Source organism: Buteo buteo, chromosome 20, assembly GCF_964188355.1.
Source record: "Buteo buteo chromosome 20, bButBut1.hap1.1, whole genome shotgun sequence".
Lineage (NCBI taxonomy): Eukaryota > Metazoa > Chordata > Aves > Accipitriformes > Accipitridae > Buteo > Buteo buteo.
In genome coordinates this window covers 10074352-10093058 of record NC_134190.1, presented here as the reverse complement: position 1 = coordinate 10093058, position 18707 = coordinate 10074352, and the positions used below count along the sequence as shown (strand labels likewise).

At 43.5% G+C, this 18707-nt stretch overlaps 1 protein-coding gene across 1 annotated transcript in view; it reads right to left on the bottom strand.

Moving 5' to 3' along the window:
• The window catches only part of ADTRP (androgen dependent TFPI regulating protein), a 32400-nt gene extending 13919 nt beyond the window's left edge, over window positions 1-18481 (bottom strand). Inside the window, exons 1-3 of the mRNA XM_075052262.1 lie at window positions 18329-18481; window positions 10753-10887; window positions 9194-9295 (exon numbers count right to left, since the gene is read on the bottom strand). Coding sequence (XP_074908363.1) covers window positions 9194-9295; window positions 10753-10887; window positions 18329-18481 — 390 coding nt within the window. The remainder of the gene's footprint in view (window positions 1-9193; window positions 9296-10752; window positions 10888-18328) is intronic.
• Window positions 18482-18707: the final 226 nt, after the last annotated feature.

Below are 18707 nucleotides of genomic sequence, written 5' to 3'. Positions count from 1 at the left end.
TGAACAGTTTTTAGGTGGGGGTTGTTATATACTTATTTCCTTCGTTTGGGGCTTTTTGTTCTCAGAGTAAATGTTAAATAAGTACAAGTCAGCAGTATGATGCTGCTTTAATAGAAAAAGCGTGTGGCATTCTGGGATGGTATTAACAGGAATATTGTGCGCAAGAAAGACCTGGGAAGTAACTATGCTGCTCCACTTGAATTGATGAGGTTTTGGCTGGCACTCTGTCTCTGATTTAGGGCACCCCATTTTGAAAGGTGCAGATAATTTGGAGCATGTCCAGAAAAGGACAGCACAAACAGCCAGAAAGTATGAACAGGAAAGCAGTCCAATGACAGGTGTAGAAATCGGGACTGAATGCGTTGTTGCGGCTAGAGAGAAAAGGAAAATGAGAGAGGTTTCAAAGGCTTGGGAAGGTTGATACAGTGATGACTGCGATGGGCAAGTTCTCCATGTCCATTGTGGGTAGGACCAAGGGCAATTGGCTCAGTTTTCCTCAAGAGAGACGTAGCTTTATACTGGGAAATATGTAGCAAGGGCAAGCAGGGAAACAACCAGCTATGGGAGCTGGGCAAGCCCTTTCCAGGAGAAGCTAGACTAGAAGTCGAGCGTGATTCTGCCAAGCACCCTCTGGGCATCTCTGACTCAGCCTCAGTTTTCCTCTGAACCAGCTACCAAGGGCCGTGCAGACCCCAGAGCTGGTGCAAGTGCACATGTCCATAAGCAGAGATGAAAGTGTGGAGAAACAGGGGGTCTCCTCTTCTGACGGGAGCAAGCGATCATGACTAAGACCACCAACATCTCCACTTGCTTAGCCAACTTCTTCTCTTTCTCAGTTCATACATCTTTGCGCTACCTTACAGTACCTGAATCCGGCAGAAAAGGGGGAAGAGGAGAGAAAAGCAGAGCTTGGCACCTCATTTACAGTTTCTCTTTTTCCTCAGGGGAGCGAGCGGCAGGGCGCTGGATGGTGGCTGGAGGCACCCCGCAGCAGCAGACTGACAGCCGCGGACGGCACGGTACGGTCACAGGGAGCAGCGAGCCGGGGGTGCCGAGGGAGAGCCCACTGCTCTAACGCACGCATTGGTACTGCAGATGAGTAGCAAACTGGTCGTGGTTGTGAAAGACAGTTGGGATTTAGAAAAGGTGATTTAGAAAATGCTGATTTGCTTAGCTAGTTGTTTTTTGGCGGGCTCCTCCACTTATGGAGGAGCTGGAGAAAATACTCAGGGGGCCATAAATCGAAAGAAGTTTGAAAGTCACTGGCAAAGCTGGAAAATTTGGCTGGTTTTGGAAATAGCCAAGAGCTTAGTGGAAGGGGTAGGTTCAAATTTCTGCTCTGCCTAATTCACAGGGGCTTGAAGCTGAGCTTCCCGCTGCCTGGAAGAGTGTTTCTGCCTCCAAGAGCTGCGAAAGTGTTCAGGAGTGGGGCTGTCTGCCTCTGGTTTTGTGAACAGTTTGTTAAAGGTCTTGGACCTACCCTGATTTGAAAAAAGAAAGAAAAAAAGGAAATTTGTTGTGGCATAGGAAAGCTGCTTTCTTCCCAAGTCCAATGATGACACTGGCACATGAGTTTTTAAAGTGTGTGCTGTGTCTTCTGTACAAATAATTGTATCTTTTAAAAAATATTTTGCCATTTATTAATTCAATTTTATTTATTAATAGATTATTAGCTTATTGCTAGTTAGAGAGAATCACTGTGTATATTAACTAGACATGCTTTTTGTAGGGCCATTTAAACTTGCCATGCAAATACCTTCTTGAGACAGATTTCTACAACAGTTCTCAGCTATTTCATGCACCCCCAGGATGAAAATCTTTTGGTTTAGCATTTTTTCCTTTGTGGATATAAAGATTCTTTTTTTTTTTTTTCCCCTGCTTCCTTCTCATGTACACATACACCTCAGGCCCAATGCACATGTGGGAAAATCTTCCCTTGCACTTCTGCTACCCCAGAGTCTGCTGGTGACTTCGTGTATTTTTTGCTGTGCCTTGTTTGTCCAGTAACAATAAAATCACGGTGGAATTTCTACCCAATAACTGAGCATGTTTGCGAGAGCAGATGTGTATTTATACAGGAACGCGTGGTTGGCTTATGGGTGCAAAGCCTGCCCTTTGCCTGCGACACGCAGTTGGCTTTCCAAATGATTTCCCTCTCATAGCTGATAGACGTTGACTTTGGCAGCATCATTAGTGATAGACCATATATCATGGTTAATCATATCTGCTGAAAGGCTTTAAAGACTTCTCGTATTCTTCTCAATAAAAAAGATGTATTTTCTCATTCGAGTGATTTTTACCATAGGTCTCTAGTGCATGGTCATTAAATATGCTTTCAACTCTATTTAGCTGCACTTTGTATCCTTAAACGGATGTATGTCTGAAGAGTATTTGTACAGGGCCAAATTAAAATATACAGTTTTGCCTCTTGCTTTAAAGAAAACTTAATAATTAAGCTCAGATTGACACAGATCAAAACATTGGCAAAAATTGCTGGAAACAGTGACTCATTTTTTATTTCAATTAACAGTTTCTCAGTTTCACATATAAACAGTGAAACTGTCAAAAATAATTATCACAGAGGGAGGAAAAACCTATTTCACTCCAAGGTAAGGAAAACATGCTAAAACAATAGCTGTGTGTACTGATCAGGCTATCAATGAACCGAACTGAATCAAAGGGCTTTTTTCTTCTCTTGGCAAGAATCCTGTTAGTACTTATTTTTATGTTCTTTGAAATATTAATACATTTACTTGTCTAATAACCTCTGTTTGTCGAGGAAAGCTTTCAGCTTAAAAATAATGTAAGGACAGAAGTATTTTAAAATGCTTTTTTTAAAAATGTATTTGTACAGTGGAAAGATAAAAGTTGCGGGATTTTCAAAATTATCAGAGACATTTTGTTAACTAATCACACTTATAATCCGAATTCTGATTCCAAACATTTGCTTTAAAAATCCTCTGTGGCTTTTTTTGGCACTTATTATGATTTTTAACTTGGGTTTGGTTTCTTTGGTTTTTTCCTGACAAACTCAGGTGAATCTGAACTAGTTATAAAATTGCAAATTTCTTTTTGTTGCTCATAAATTCTGGCATATGAACACAGGGGGAAGAAAGTTTCTTAAACATTTGCAGAACTTTATCTGAAATATTGGCATGTTAACTCATCTCCTGCGAAGAGGAATGAAATTATAACATTCTGCTGCTTCTTTATTTTTTGTTTCCTACCCTATGTTTTATGTTTCCCAGGATACGTTTCAGGTTCATGAGTTTAATCTGAGATAAATAGTCCTGTCTGGGTATTGTTTCCACTGTTTGGTAAGACCATATGGAATTTTTACTTCCCATATTTTGAGTAATTTGTGTATTTATTCAATGTTATATCCTCGTTTTGCTGTTGAGAATGTAAGTAAAAGCCAGTTTCCTGGGGCTGCGAAGACAGGGTTGGGTAGAGTTTGTGTTCAGCTGCAGGCTCCAGCCTAGGCTGAGTTTTAAGCCCATGAATAATCTCCCCAGAGCTGCTGAGATCACTCGTACGCCTAACGCGTGTGTCGCAGTTTGACTCGGTTTGACCCCGTTTGACTCCGGAGTGAAGGAAATGATGCCTCGGTTGACCATAGCTGTTTGTTTCTAATTCGTCTGCATTTACATACCCTCCGTGTCTGCTTTTCATTAACATGTGAGACTTTAGCGGGGGATTTTTCACAAACAGTTACCACTGGCCAAACTAAACTCCACTGGGCACAGTTGGACACCATCAAGTGCTTTTGAAAAACTGCCCGTGTTTCTCCTTTCAGACAAACTCCCCGCAGAGCTTGTGTGCTGACAACCACTCGTGGCCGATACTCATGCTTGTATCTTCTCCGTCGGTCTGTTGCTGCAAAGAAAAAAGTAAAAAACCCACTTTGGTGCTGTCTTACGAGGCTCACGAAGCCAGCGTTCATTGGTTGACCCTTGAGGTGTTTACTCCGTTATTCAGGTCTTGGTTGGGAAATGTCCTCTTGTCTATGGAAATTTCCTTGGGTTGGATGCTTTCATAAACAATTACAGCCTGTGTTATCTGAGCATAATAAAACTAAATGGCTTCCTGTCACTATAACCTCTATTTAGTTTTATACGCCCCATAATTTTCTGAATCTCTGTATGCTTTCTCCTTTCTTGGCTTCATTTGGAACAAATTCCCTCTTTTGATTTATTTTGCTATGATACTGCTTTCATTCAAATGCCTCCTTTAAAATTTTCTTTTGTAATCTGTCTGTACACATTTTGCTTCCTCTCTTAACCTCTTTTTAGTTTTTGGAGTGGGAGGGGCTTAAGCATTATTGTTCCTTTTATTTTATTAACTAGTACATTGCCATATCTAGTTAAAGAAATAATTCTCTCTTAGAGTTACTACCTGTCTTTTATATTCTCAGCCATCGGTACATTTTCAGGGAACCACAGATTTATTTTATGGAAAGAGCAGGAGGCACAAGGAGTCCTGTGACTGAGCAGGTGTGCTGACAAATTAGTCAGGAAGCTATTGCTCAATTTAACTCCAGCAGCACTCCCCTCTGAACTGTCAGCTACTATCCGTTTCTGCCCTTTCCAGGTCCGTTCATGCTCCTCTGAAAAGCAACATTTTTTTTCCCCCTGCTTTTTCTGAGATGTGTAGGTAGTTTGGGAGCGTTACTGTGAAAAATGGATGAAATGTCGGACCAATTGTATGATCAAAGGTAAAAGTGCTTCAGAGATAACGTTTCCTGCGTGCGCGCATGCATTTTTGGAAATAAGGCCCTGGCTGAATATCCTGTTGCTTACTAGCAAATGTTTTGTCTCCATGTCAATGCCAGAATTTTAATTGCATTTCTCCCTGACATTAGATACGTAGTCTAAGAAACTGATGTTGCACTGCAGCTGGAAGCTGACATGAGACTGAAGTGACACATCCTTCGCTGTGGAATATTTGTCTCCAGCTGTGCCTTCGCAGGGTGGGTTACAGAGACGGCACCTGTGCACGCCGGGGTAGCAGCAGCCAGGGAGGATTCCCTGCCATAACATTTGTCTGTGAAACACATACTTTCTCCCTGAGGAAATGGGCTTATGTCAACAAAAATGGAAACTTCAAAAAAATATATATGTAGTGCTGGGAAAAGCTAAGCATCTTTGCTCTTAAATGTGCGGGGTGATTAATTTCATGTGCCGTATCCCTCACACACACATTCTTCTTCTTTGCCAAAAGCTGAATGTAATTGGAAGCCTATGAATGTCCATAGTTGCCAGACAGCTTAAAATTGAGATACTGTGAAATGCAAACAAATGGAAATGTTTCTCTCTTGTGTAAATATGCAAGAATTATTAAGCATTAAATACCAATTGCAAGGAGAATCGTTTAAGATGGTCAAAGATGAACCCGAGGTGGCTCTTGTGCACAAACCTGGAGCAGGAGTCCCGTTAGAGTGGCCTGGACAAGAGGGTTCTGTTCCACGCACTGATTTTGCACTCCCTTGGTTGGTTAGGGTTGCAGCAGCTTCCTAAAAAAGCTGTAGGAAGATATAATCCTTCACACAGATGCCCTCACATAAGAGTAATTTGTATTCATGTAACTTATTTTCTTTTCCGGATGGAACTAAATCACACTGATCCAAAATAACATTTCTGTTGATGTAGTTGTGTCCACACTAGGGAAGGTAATGGTTTAGCTAGGTGGGCAGAGCACAAGCAGCTCGTAGATACCAAGAAGCTCCAAGATGAGAGAGGACATGGCAAGTCTTGCTGATATTCTTACTGTCAGGGCATCGATGGCTTGCTTCGGTGAAGGAAAATTACTTGTATGCACCCAGGTTGTTCTTCCACTCCCTTGTATTTTCTTCTTACATTCAGATACTGCTTAGCTGCACCAGGGCAAAGAGCAAAGGAGCTTGAGAGGCTCAGACCATGTAGGGTCTGCTGTCATCTTTGCTGAAAGTCTGCTAGGTAAGTAATTTTTCTTCTGTGCTTCCATTTACCATCCCTCATTTTTTATTCTTAGTTATTTAGCTTACAAGGTCTTCAGAACATGCACAGTTCATAACTATGTGTCAGTAAAGTTCCCAGGACACTAAAATGCTGATTTTTGTCAAGATGAGAGGGTAACATGGCTACAGAATAAATTAGGAAAAGAGACAACTAAACTAAACTTAGGTGCAGCCTGAAAATAAAGAAAATTGTGCTTATTGAAGAAAATTTGCGTTTTACAAGAACTGTGCCTTACAGACTGAAAATACAAACCTCCTTTACAAAAAGGCAATTGTACCATTACCATTTTTGTGAACACATCTGGTCAATGTTGATGCGTATCTTTTCTTTTTGTTACAGACTGAAATGTTATTCAGTGATCTCTTCTGACCCACCATTGCCCCTCTTTGTTTAGCGTTCAATTCTGTCAGCCCCTTCAAAATGTAGTGTTCCCCTACGCTGCCATTAAGTTGAATAATACATGCATATGATTTAATCCAAGCTGTCTCCTGCAGTTAGTCGCCTTCTGGAGAGTATCCAGGTGTTGCTTGAAAAGAGATGGCTGGGAAAGAAATAAACAATTTCACTTGACGAATTGGCCAGTGTATCTTTTGTCTCAGCCATATTCCACTTTGAAAATCTTGTTCAAATAAAATAATTGTGCTTGAGACATAAGGGGGGGGGAGGGGAGGAGTGGGGTGTTCACCCATGCAGCTCAAAGCTTTGTATAAAGACGGTGAAACATAATTATCCCAGGCAAACAGAAGAGGAAACCGAGGCATAGCCCTTGGGTTAAACTCAGTAGAAAGGCAAAGAGAGAAACCCAGGTAGTTTGGAGTATTTGGCCTCCTTCAAATATTAGCAAGATTCCTTTCTGCATTAGCCATCCTTTCTGCGAAACAGAAAATGTTCCTGCTCAGAGTGCAAAAACATGCCTAAAATGTAATGCTCTCTGTACGACTCTGGGCTACCAGGTGGGCAACGACACTTTCCCACTGTAAGAGCAGTAAATGTGAGAAAAATAAATGGCTAGTTCATTTTTGCAAGGAAGGTGCTGCAGCATCACTGCGAATGCAAGGAGCTTGGTATTCCTGAAGTGTTTTTGCATGATTATTTTTTAGGTTCACTCTTCAGTTACATAACAACATATGCTTTCCCTATTTACAATGTTAAAATAGACCGAGATAAAAAAAAATATACTCCCACTGTGAACGATATGGCACTGACGTCTACTACTGATACACCGATGTCTTTTCCCACCAAAGCCAGCTAGATGCTGCCTCAATCTGCCATGAAAAGTCTGTAATCTCAGAGCCATAAAGTATAGCAATGTGCAAGGAAATGAACCCAAAGAAAAAGCTTGGCAATCAGAACTTGGAGATTGTCCCTTAAAGTGTCGGTAGCTGCCTGGATCTTCCCAGTGTTCCCAGCGGATATTTTAGGTTGAAAGAAAGAAATGCCTCAGCTAAGCCTGAAGGCACCTGTTGGAAGGTGTCCCAAAATGTGGGGATTGTCAATAGCGGGGATTGGTCTATGCTGGTGGCAGATGTTTTATGCTCAATAGTGACTGGAAGGAAAATTTCCCATCCAGGAACTGTCAAGCACAAGATGTCTGCAGTGTATTAAGAGCTTTAGAATAAAATACGAGGTTGTGGTAGAGGTTTGCTTTATGTGAAGCTTCTCTCTCGTCAAAATAATTTTGAGGAAGAATTGTTTTCCTTTTTTAACACCTGTTTTTGACATTTCTGAAATGGAAAAGCTTTTTGTTGTTGTCAAAATGACTCTGTTATGAAATGTAGATGTAGGTAGGGTAAGAAAGAAGTTATAACGAATACGTTTGAGGGATTCCTGCAAAGAGTTCTTGCACATGAAATAAAAATGTACGTTCTAGCACATCTCGACCTTCCCATGTCATAAACAAATGTGGAAATGGAAAGGGCAAATTCTCAGCTGTGCGCCGGGATTAAAACAAGCAGCAAAGCCCATCTCCTCTCAGCTCCACCCTGTGCCCTCCCTGTCCCCAGCACCTCCACCACCGCGAAGATTTTAAGCTTCAACCAGTCGCCCATAGCAAATCCCGGACCTGAAACCAGCACGATGCTGAGGACATGAGGAATCTTTCTTTTTGGTGGGTGATGGTTTTGACAAGGAGTGGTGCCCGTTTGCTTCTGTGCAGAGGTTTGGACAGCCACACAAAGGCCCCGGTGGAGACGAATTGGTGGGCAGAGAGCAGGTGATAAGGTTAAAAGTGCACGATGGCTGCAGTTTTATCACTCGGGTATCAGTAGTGCGGACGTGCCTATGTGTGTTTGGATTCCAGGCACACGTATCTGAATACGCCTGTCTAAATCAAGCGGCTGCTCAAAACCTTTAGCAAGGGTCCTCAGCCAGAAACCCCGAAGCCTCCCGCGTTTACCTTCAACACGCATCGGGAACTGCCGCAGTGGGTTGCAAAGCGTTGTACTTAAGAAATGAAGTCTGGAGAGAAATGAGTCTTCTGTGCAATTATTTCATACTTTTTGGCTTCTCTGATTCAGTCTAGCGCTGAACCTCTCCCTTCTCTCCCCCTTCCCATTAGCCCCACGAGGCCTCCCTGACCTTACAATCCACCCACGGTTTCCATGTTACTGTCAGCCTCCTTACACTTGACTGATGAGAAATATGTGATTATTCAACACATCATAAAAACAGCCAGAGCAAATGAAGGAGAAATCTGGAAAGTATTTATAGAAAATCTGTAAACAATCATTGCAATTCAGCTATTCAAAGCTGTGCACACATTAGCTTGTTAGCTGTAGAGCCGTCAGATGTTCTTTGGTTCTTTTACCTTTTTCAAAAATTAAGAACTGCTTTGTTATACTCCCAGCCATTTTGTATTTCATAGGCTTCTGTTTGCAGAAACAATTTCTTTTTGAGCTACAATAACCGAGAAGAGATTTTCTTTTTCCTTATGACTACACATCACTTCATTGACTTCAGAGGTTTGACAAGCACTGATTCACTGACATTGCTTGTGTGCTAAAAGGCTTCTTGAGGTGACTTCAAGCACATGCATCTGTTTGCTGCGTACAGCTCAACATCAGATTCAGATAAGTAGGAAGGAGGAGGTGAGAAAGAAGAAGCCGTGAAACTCTTCTGGAAAGCGACACAATGCAACGGCGGGACACACATTGCAAAGTCTCTCTTCTCTGTGAGAGGCAGGGATGTTTCTTACTCACCATAGCGTGATTTAACCAGAGTGGGATGATTCCATCAAGGCTTTTGGGGTAAACCAGCTCTCGATTGTAGGTATACAGTGTCCAAAAGGATATAGACACAAACTGGAACCAAAATACAAAATGAAAGAAATTTCAAAATGAAAGACAAACCTAACTGATGGGATTTGGCTAGTGCTTTCATTTCTAAGAAGGCAAAACATCTCCTACATGAAATGTGGTGATATTGCCAGATAAACTCGCATATCTCACATGTTACAACATAAAGAAAGGAATTCACTCTGAAGTGCAGTGCTCTGTGCTGATACTGCGAGAAAAAACTCCTTTATAAACTACCAACACTGACATTTTCTGTGGAATACTAGCTTTAAACTTCCCCCCCGCCGCCTCCTTTGCAGATGGGATCTTTTGATGGTCCAGAAGTTCTCCTCGAGGGATTGACTGTCAAGCCACAACATTTGTTCTGCTCAGTAACAAAGTAAAAACAGATCTTGGTAAGACAGTTCACATAAAACTTACCCTTATCTTCACAATTCATAAGGCTAATTCCTAAACTGCAGGTGCAAGCCGCACTGTGGGCACCCATCTTTTTCCCAACAGAGAAGGATTTACAGTGGGAGAACTTAACTGCAGGAGATGAACCCTGGTATCGGTTACCGATACCTGGAAGCTGATTTGCACTTTTTTGGTCTGGCTTTGTATTTGAGCACACTTTGTGCTTGGGGTTGGAAATCAGGGACGTGAGATGCTGGAAGAATAAGACTACCCTGTGCCTCTGTCCTGCGGGCATGGTGAGGATCCCTGGGGGGAATATGACAGCAGCATCGTGAATACTGCAGTGCAGGGAAGATAAATTAGCCAGTCTCTCTGTCTCCATCCCTGGCAGGACTTTTTTAGTGAGCTAGCTGGCTGAGCTCGTTGTCGACCAGATTTAAGCAGCACTTCTCAGTCCTTTGAGATTCAGAGGTGACTGCAGGCTTCACTCACGCAGAGCAGTGCCTACATATATAACCCACCGGTTCCTGTCCAACCCACAGGACCGGATAAACAGCCTTTCAATAAACAGCATTGTCTGTGAGGGAGTAGGTGATCCATGGTGAATCTGACATAGGCTGTGACTACAATTATTTTCCTGTGAATCTGTTTCTCTCCAGCGCTTATTTAAAGGCACACTGGAGTCAGAGAAGGAGATGGGAGATTCTGCTGCCTCTTAGGTACCCTCTCGTGTCCTCCCGGCCCGTGCTGCCCTTTAGAGAAATGCCCTGAATCAATGAACCCACAGCTATTTGGACTATGAGATTAACGAAGAGGTTACACCTCATTCACCATTTGGGGTCAACCTGTATTCACTCGGGGACAGCAACCCTAAAGTTTGTGCAAGAGGCTTTGCATTCAACCATGACAAGCTCAGCACTGTTTCTTCTTCTAAACGCTCCAAATCCATTTTCAAATGGTAAAAGAGAGCCTATAGTTCTTATCTATTTTATACATGTGTATGTTATGCTGCTATACACCCCTAATCATTTATGCAAACATTATTTTTACATACAGAGGTTACTTACTGTGGACACTGGGAAAGCCAGGACACTGAAAAGAAGGTCTCTGCTGGAAATTATGCACTTAGCACATCGCAGTTTCTTAATTAGTCTCAACACATCAGCCAGGAAGGACACCCCATAGAAGACAGCCTGCAAAACCTAAAGTAATTACACCTAATGAGGGAAACTCATCCAGCTTTCATTAGCACGTTCCTCAATGAACTCTGTTCTTGCTCTTCAGGGAGCTGTTTTGTTCCTGAGATGCAAGCCTGCGTGAGGGAAATAGCTGTCGGCTAAATCTTTTTTACTAATGGAAACTGATTAAATAAAGTTGTTCAGGAGGTAACTTTAACAGTATCATCTCATTTAATAGACTAAACAGAGATGTGTGATGTGATTCAGATGGGAGAGGTGGCAGGACATGTTGAAAGCCAGCTCCTTCACACTTCCTATGTTAATTGTTATGTTCAATTTATCTGTGTAGGAACAGGAGAGAACAAAATATGCCAGGAAACGTTTCCTGTAAAGCAATTGCTAGATAGCTTCTCCCACCATTTAGCCAACACAGGGCCTTCTTTCCAGGGACTCACAGTGCAGTTGATCTCACTGTCAAGTAGCTCAAAATGCTCTAACGTGAGAATTAGGCGCAGAAATTATCAAAACCAGAACCTCTTTTGCTGAACTCAGAGGGATTCAGGAAAGGATTTCAAGTGCTTAGAAGCAGAAATCCAGACTTCAGTAACTAAAAATGAGTAAGTTAAACTATTTATAACCATCGAATTTTGGAGCTCTTTGTGTGTGTTGTTTTGGGTTGGTTTTTTTTTTCTTTCCTTAAATCGTTTACAAGTAATGAGGATGGGGTTGTTTTGGGAGGGCGCTGGGAGGATTTGGTAAAGAATTAGGTACGTGCACAGTGACAAAACAGAATTCTGCAAACTGTGTATGAAATTGCCACAATATTGTGGTTTAAACCAATATTGCTTTTCTGATTACTTCATTTTCTCTCCTAACACTGCACAGGGGATCTTGTTAAACGAGATTTGTCAGGTGCACAAAGGCAAAGCCTTGCAGAAAAATATTTCTCCCGTTACCTTGCATTCAGCACTGAGTCTAGTTCAGTTCTGTTAACTCACGGGGTGGCCTCTTCTTTTTAAGGCTAGGTTGTCCCAGAGTGATGCAATATGGGAAATGCAGCGTACTGCAGACGCTGGACCAGCTAGCGATGCTTAAATGGAAAGAGGCTGCGTTACAGCTTTCAGGATGAGATCTCTTTTGCCATGATCTTACTCTGAACTGGATATTTATTTGGAGCGAAGTGTCTGAAGTTGTGGCCAGTTACTTCATCAGTTTCTGAAGGAGCCGAGAAGGGTGGTGCTTGGGAGGGGACAGAATTAGTGCAATGCTTTTCCATCAGAAATTCCTTTATCATCAAAATATCTGAGGGAAAGAGGGGACTATGATTTCACCATGCCCGTTGTCAAGCAAGGGTTTCTGCAAGCTTTAGTTTGCTCCTGGGGAGCAAAATGAGCGTAGTTTGCAGGGCCGAAGTATCCTTGCAGTTATCCGCAAGCATCCCCATCCGTTTTGTGGCTTCCCAGCAAAGGGAAAAGATACATCCCTCCTTCCCTCTCCTTTCTGCAGCCCAGATGGTAGCCACCGCAGACTGCAGCCGGGTGCCACTGGTGGGGTGTCCCCCCTCCCCACGCAGACCCACAGAGGTGGAGGTGGGGGGTGCCGGGCCCAGGGACACCCAGGACGAGGTTTCGGAGGTCGTGCACCACCCGGTTCAGCTGCAAAACCCCGTGTTTCCTCTCAAGAGCATGGGGTGAACAGCCACATTTTGCCATAAAAACAACCCAAGCAGCTTCATCAGAACCCACATATGGTTTTGTTCAATTCCGAGGCACCCAAACCAGCTCTTTCAAATGTGGTTTTTCTCTCTCTCTCTCTCCCCATTATCACAATTAGCCTCTGTAACTGCAGGCACAATTTCAGTCAGTAGGGATTCAGCCCTCCCAGTCACGGGTCTAGTTCAGAAAAGTCCGTACTGGGGCGCAGCGTACTTCGACCCAAGCACACGTTCAACCCAAACATCTGCCCCAGTCCCCGGCCTCACCAGGACACCAAAACCAAGTCCTTGAAGAGCTAAGAAAAACCTGGTAATAAACAGAAGCTCTTGTTACACCCTGTAGAGTCAACAGTAACTTTCTGTAAAGAGCATGAAAAATGAACATGAGGATGGTGACAGTCTGGTGACACATGGTGACTAATTGCCAATAAAGCAATTAGGGAGAGGCCTGGTTCCCAGAGGATGGGGCTATTATTATCTTGTTCATGGTCAGCCTTACATTAATCATGGGACAGGGATTGGCTACTTCTTCCCCCCACTTTCAAAACTAGCTAAAATAAACATTTCTGAAAAGAAACAGTCCTAAAACAGCCACATTCTCAGCCTGGTAAATATTCTGTCATATGCAGGGGAGGACAATGTTATCTTCTGCATGGAAAATGCTTATCTGAGTGTGTAACCTGACCCATTTCTCTGGCTGAATATGGAGAAGAACAACTCCTGAAGAAGTTTGAACTCAGCCAGTCTCAGGAGCTTGTTTTTGCCCTGCTCATAGCTCTACCCTTGTCCATCACTGTGGGTTCAAAGGCGTTTCAGTCAGTTTGTGATCACCCTGTATTTCCAGGAGCAATGGAAGAATATAAAAGTAATTTTCAAGCCAGAAAACTGAACCTAGCAACCATCCCTAGTAATGCTCAGTCTGGCAGGGCGTGCTACCGGTAGACTGGAGTCAGAGCTCCAAACCCGTGCTCTTCCAGGCTTTATTCCTGTAAGAAAGGTGTATCCAAATCTCACAGCCCTTCACTATGGGAAAATGTTGACATTAAAAAAAAAAAAATTACACGAAAACATCAAATTATTCCAGATGTCCTGTGAGTTTCCCAAACAGCAGTGCTGGCGCTCACAAATCCATTGCAGCCACTCATGGAATATAAATCTGCTGGCTGTAAATAAAGAGGATCCCCTAAAGTATTCCCACACAAACAGAAGGAAGACTGGAAGCATTCAGAAAGCTAACAATTAACCCAAAGAAGAGAATATGGATATGATTATCCCTGTTGGAGAGATGCCGCTTTCCTCTCTAGACCCACAACGCTCCATGGCACTAGGTGCTGTAGAAATGCTAAATTTGGCCAGATCGATTTTCCAAACTGAGAGTCATAGTGACAAAGAAAAACCTTAATTTTTATCTGCTGCAGTGATCAAAGGGGTGTTTCTGTTTAACTAACCTGACATGATTTACTTTCGTGTATAAGATCTAGCCATATGTGTATATTGAAATCTCCAACTAGTACAAATAAATCGGGCTCCAAGCTCTGCCCTTAAGGGGGCATAAATCCAATATTCCAAATAGGCTATTAGACATAACAGTCAACTTTTAGTGTAGACACACATCCATTCACATGATAGAGACCTGGAAAATATGTATACTAAATACTGGGTCTATTCTGAAATAAATAAAAAACAGCTTTCAAGAGAATTGAAAAGTATTTCAATTATGAGAGACAAAGGCATAAGGAATAAAATGGGGCAGGAATGCAATTAATAGTTTTTAAAGGTGCAGTGTGCTCATTATGCAATGATTTACTAATAGTTTTACAGCAGTGAGCAGATTTTTACGAGCTTGGATATTTCAGGCAATGAATGATTCAGCTTGTACTGTTTTGTGTCACAGACAAATGGATACAAAACTGTTTTTATCTGTCATTTCTGCTTGTTCAATAATCGGTCAATGAACTCCTCTGGTACAAAACCCACTTATCTCTTTTTTTTTTCCCCTACAAAAATATTTCCTTTCTGAATCTTGATTGCTATGATCATTAACTGGATAAATGAATCTGAAGTAACGTCAGAGCTGTAGCTCTCTTGGGAGAGCTGCATGACTAGCGAGGAATTGAATGAGGTGATAAAAGAGGGTCATATCTAGAAAAAATTCTTCCAGCATCCCTCCAGCAGAGCTAGGAGTCAAGCTGCATTTCCACCCCCAGAAAATGTCACATTTCCCAGAATTTCCACTTCGGATGAGAGCAAGCCGGCCACAGCAGCTTTCCACAGAAGGAAGTTTTCAAATGCAATTCCAAAGAGCTAAGAGGAATTTTGGGGGGAAAATTTCCAAGTGATTCAGTCAGCTGGTGCCAGAAGCCAGGCAGTCACAGTCTGGCAGGAGACAGGCAGAAGAGCCGGGCAAGCGCTCTGCGTGCCTGGCTCCGGGGAAGCCTCCGAGGTACGGCCCAGCCCTGCCCAGCACGGCGGCTCCACCGAACCAGCACGGCCCAGCGAGAAGCTTTGGCCTGATCTTCTGCCCCAGGACCGTACCTCCCGGCATCCCGAGGCGTCTCCTGGGACTACGTCCAAAGGCACAGAAACGTAACGCGTCGGGCGCGCACCTGATGGACGTCTGTGGCCGACAGCCGCCTCTCGTTCCTTGATGTCCCTCAGCAGGGAGTGGTTTCATGCCAAACCATGGGACGACTCTTCTAGGTCCTGGGCAGCCCCCCAGGGAGCTCCACGGTCCCCTGGACCATGTTGTCTTCTCACCCTCTTCCTCTCTTACCCAGCGGCTCAGGAAAAGTTTGCCACCTGGAGATACCAACAAACGCTGTCCAAATCGGCGGGAGAAGGGGGGAGGAGGGCGTTTCTCTCCCCGTGCCCCTCTCCCTTTTTGGCAATCCTTTCTTGAAAAAAACGACGTCCCTGTAGAAGAAGGACTACTGGCCATGAAGGAGTGATTTTGCACATGCTGCCCCATTGCCACATTTTCTGTGTGAGAGATAGGCAACTTCTTCAGCCCAAACCATGTCCCTGTTGGCTGACAGCACTGTTTTAGCATCGGGACTGGATTAATAAGTGGTTAAAATAAGGGAGACAAAGGACTGGAGAAGTGGAGCAAGGGCTCCTGTTCACGGAGATTTAATGAGACCTGAGCTGTTCAGCAGATCCGTAAATGAGCTGGGGAAGGGAGCAAACACCGAGGTGGTAAAGCTTTGTAAATCTTTTTTTTTTTTTTTTTTTCCTCTGTCAAAGCGAAGCCTGACTGCAAAATTGCCAGAGAATCTCAGGATGCTGAGTGCCTGAGAGATCAAATAGCAGGTGAAAATCAGTGTTGGTAAATGCAATGTAATGCATTTCAGAAAAAAAAGCAACTTCAATTATATATTTTTCAACAGTGGGTTCTAAATTAACTATCACCATCCAGGAAAGAAATCACTGTGGATAGCGCTCTCAAATTGCCAGCTGCTTGCTCACCAGTAATCAAAAAAGACAAATAGAGAGTTAAGAATTGTTAAGAAATAAACAACAGAAGAGGAAACACCTTTAGGCCACTGTATAAATCCATGCTGTGCTCATAGCTCAACCACTGCAGCCTGCCCTACTCACCCCTTTCTGAAACTAGAAAAACTACTGCAAAGGGTGACAAGGGTGCTTTAATGAAAGCAGCAGCCCTTTGTGAAGAGAGATGAAAAAGGCTCAGACTTCCAGCTTGCAGAAAAGAATAACCGAGGGGAAAATCTGGTGGAGGTCTCTAATGAGTGGCAAAGAAAAAGTGAACAGGGGCGGACAATTAAATTATAACACAGAACTAAAGAGGCATCGAATTCAGTTGTCAGGAAGCCGGTTTACACCAACAAAATGAACTGCTCTTTCACACAAGGCACACTTGCCTCATGGCACTCATTGCCACAGGATAGGGAAGGTACCAAAAGTATGAACAGGTATGTTTTTCCTTTAGACAGATGAAGGGAAGGCTTTGAACGGCTATTAGCTACCTCTGGATTTCTCTCCTGACTGGGCACATCGGTATGCCAGTGTGAGGGTAGAGTCACAAAAAGTTCATTTTACACTTACACATGCTCTTGTCTTGTGCAGCCTTTCCCTGATCATCCACTGCTGGTCACTAAGGGAAGATGAATGATAATTTCAATGAGTATTTCTGCATGCCAAAATACTGGGAGGTGGGTTACGTGCTTTCTCCTCTTGATCTCATGCTTTAGAGTTGTGTCATATGCTGCGTGATAGATCTCATTATAACGGTGCCAGGGGATGGGGGTGGAGATGCTGTTTTGCCTGAAAGTATGGCTGATACTTTAATGGGGCCAGCTTCCCCCAAAAACAAAGGAGAGGAGCTGGGCACACAGTCTCTTGCCTTGGACTTGGCTGGTGGTGTTTTAGTCTACTGACATATGCCCCAGCAGGACAAACTGAATATCCGTAAGGTTGTGAATCCTGACCATTTGATCGCTGGCATTTCAGAAAAATTCATTTTTAAACCATCACAAAAAGCCTAGATGTACTGATACAAAGACAACATAGCAACAAACCATACATGTGCCATCCTGACTGCAGCAATATATGTGCCCTCATCCTTCCACAGCCAGCTTGGCCGCTTAGAAGGGCACCGTGGCTCCCCGAAGCCCAGGCTGTTGTAGCCACCTCACGTGCCATTCACTGCCTCCTAGTTGCAAATATTTCACAGAGTCACCGAATGGTTGAGGTTGGAAAGGACCTAAATTTCCCAGCCTCTTGGGGGTCTCCAAAGGTCCCACTTGGAGCTGGGGAGCCTCTAAATTTCCATGGAACTCCACCATGGGGTGTCTCCTTCTAAAGAGCCAAAGTAGAGACAAACACACCCCGGGCCAGACCTCTCACTGATATTTAACTCTTGACGGTCACACAGAATGGACGAAAGGCTACGGAGGTCCCTGCGGTCATCCTTCAGATTAGCAAGTGCCCCTGAACTTTGTCCCTTGTAGGAACCCTCTCCACACGCCTGGTCTTTCCACCCCGCTGCCACCAGTCCGTGAGGAACCGCTCGGGCTGCGAACAAACCTTCTCCCCCAGGGTATCTCACGTGCTTTCATTTTGATTTCTGCCTTGTGAAATGTTAGCATATTAGGCGAAGCAGAACACATTACGGTCTATGTTTTTCTGTGTACTGTTAGGAAATGCAGCAAGCAGCTGAGAGCGCTGTTAAAACACAGGCGCTAACGCCACAATCACCTCTCTCTGCAGGCTGGAATTTCTTTCCCTCGTGCTCTCAGCTGATTGTCAAACTAAGCATGTACTCTGAATGGCTAAATTAGCACCGTGCTATGCTTTGTTTTACCTTTTTCTGTAATTTACAGGACAGAAAAGCCTATTAAAAAACTGAAGTAAACCTTCAAGCAGCATTATAATGTGTACTGAATTAAGGGTTAGGTAACATGCATCAGACTTGCACATGTCCTGGCTGGACGTATGCTGCCTTTCTGTCCTTCTCCTCACTGATAGCTTGTCTCTTTTACAAGGAGGCAGCTAGCTTCAGAGGACTTTCTGAAAGCCAAGTAGCCCACCAGCCAATGTTCTTTCTGCATAAAACCTGTGAATACGTTTCACAGCACAAGCATGGATCCCTACTTAGCTTCCTTTGGGGTATAAACCGTTAAAGGAAGCAGTTTAACAGCAGCAAATATACCAGCTGCATATGTCTTGAGGCACAGATGGCAGACAAACAAATAGACAAATTGGTATCACTGTACAACATGATTTGCTTACCAGATTGAGGACTGTCAAATATTTCCACTGCCCACCGTAAAGAAACACTTCAGATGGCCGCTCTTCTGTTCTTACGTGTGTGATTGAATAGGCAACGAAAAAATACCAGACAAAAGCAAGGCAATGGTACGTTGCGAGAGTAGAGATTTCCATGCTTTAGCTAAGAGCAAGTGATAATCGGGACAAAAGCAGCTTTTCTCTTAAGGTCCTCGGTCTCTGTGCATGGGAAATGGCAGGGCAGGAGGGTGTACTTCGGAGCAGACTCAGGACACGTCGTTGCTGCTTTGCTCTCATCAAAAGAAATAATCACAAGGCTGCGAACTTTGCTTCTATTTGTTTCCTTTTTCACTGTACAGATAGGCTGGGGGGGGGGACCAAG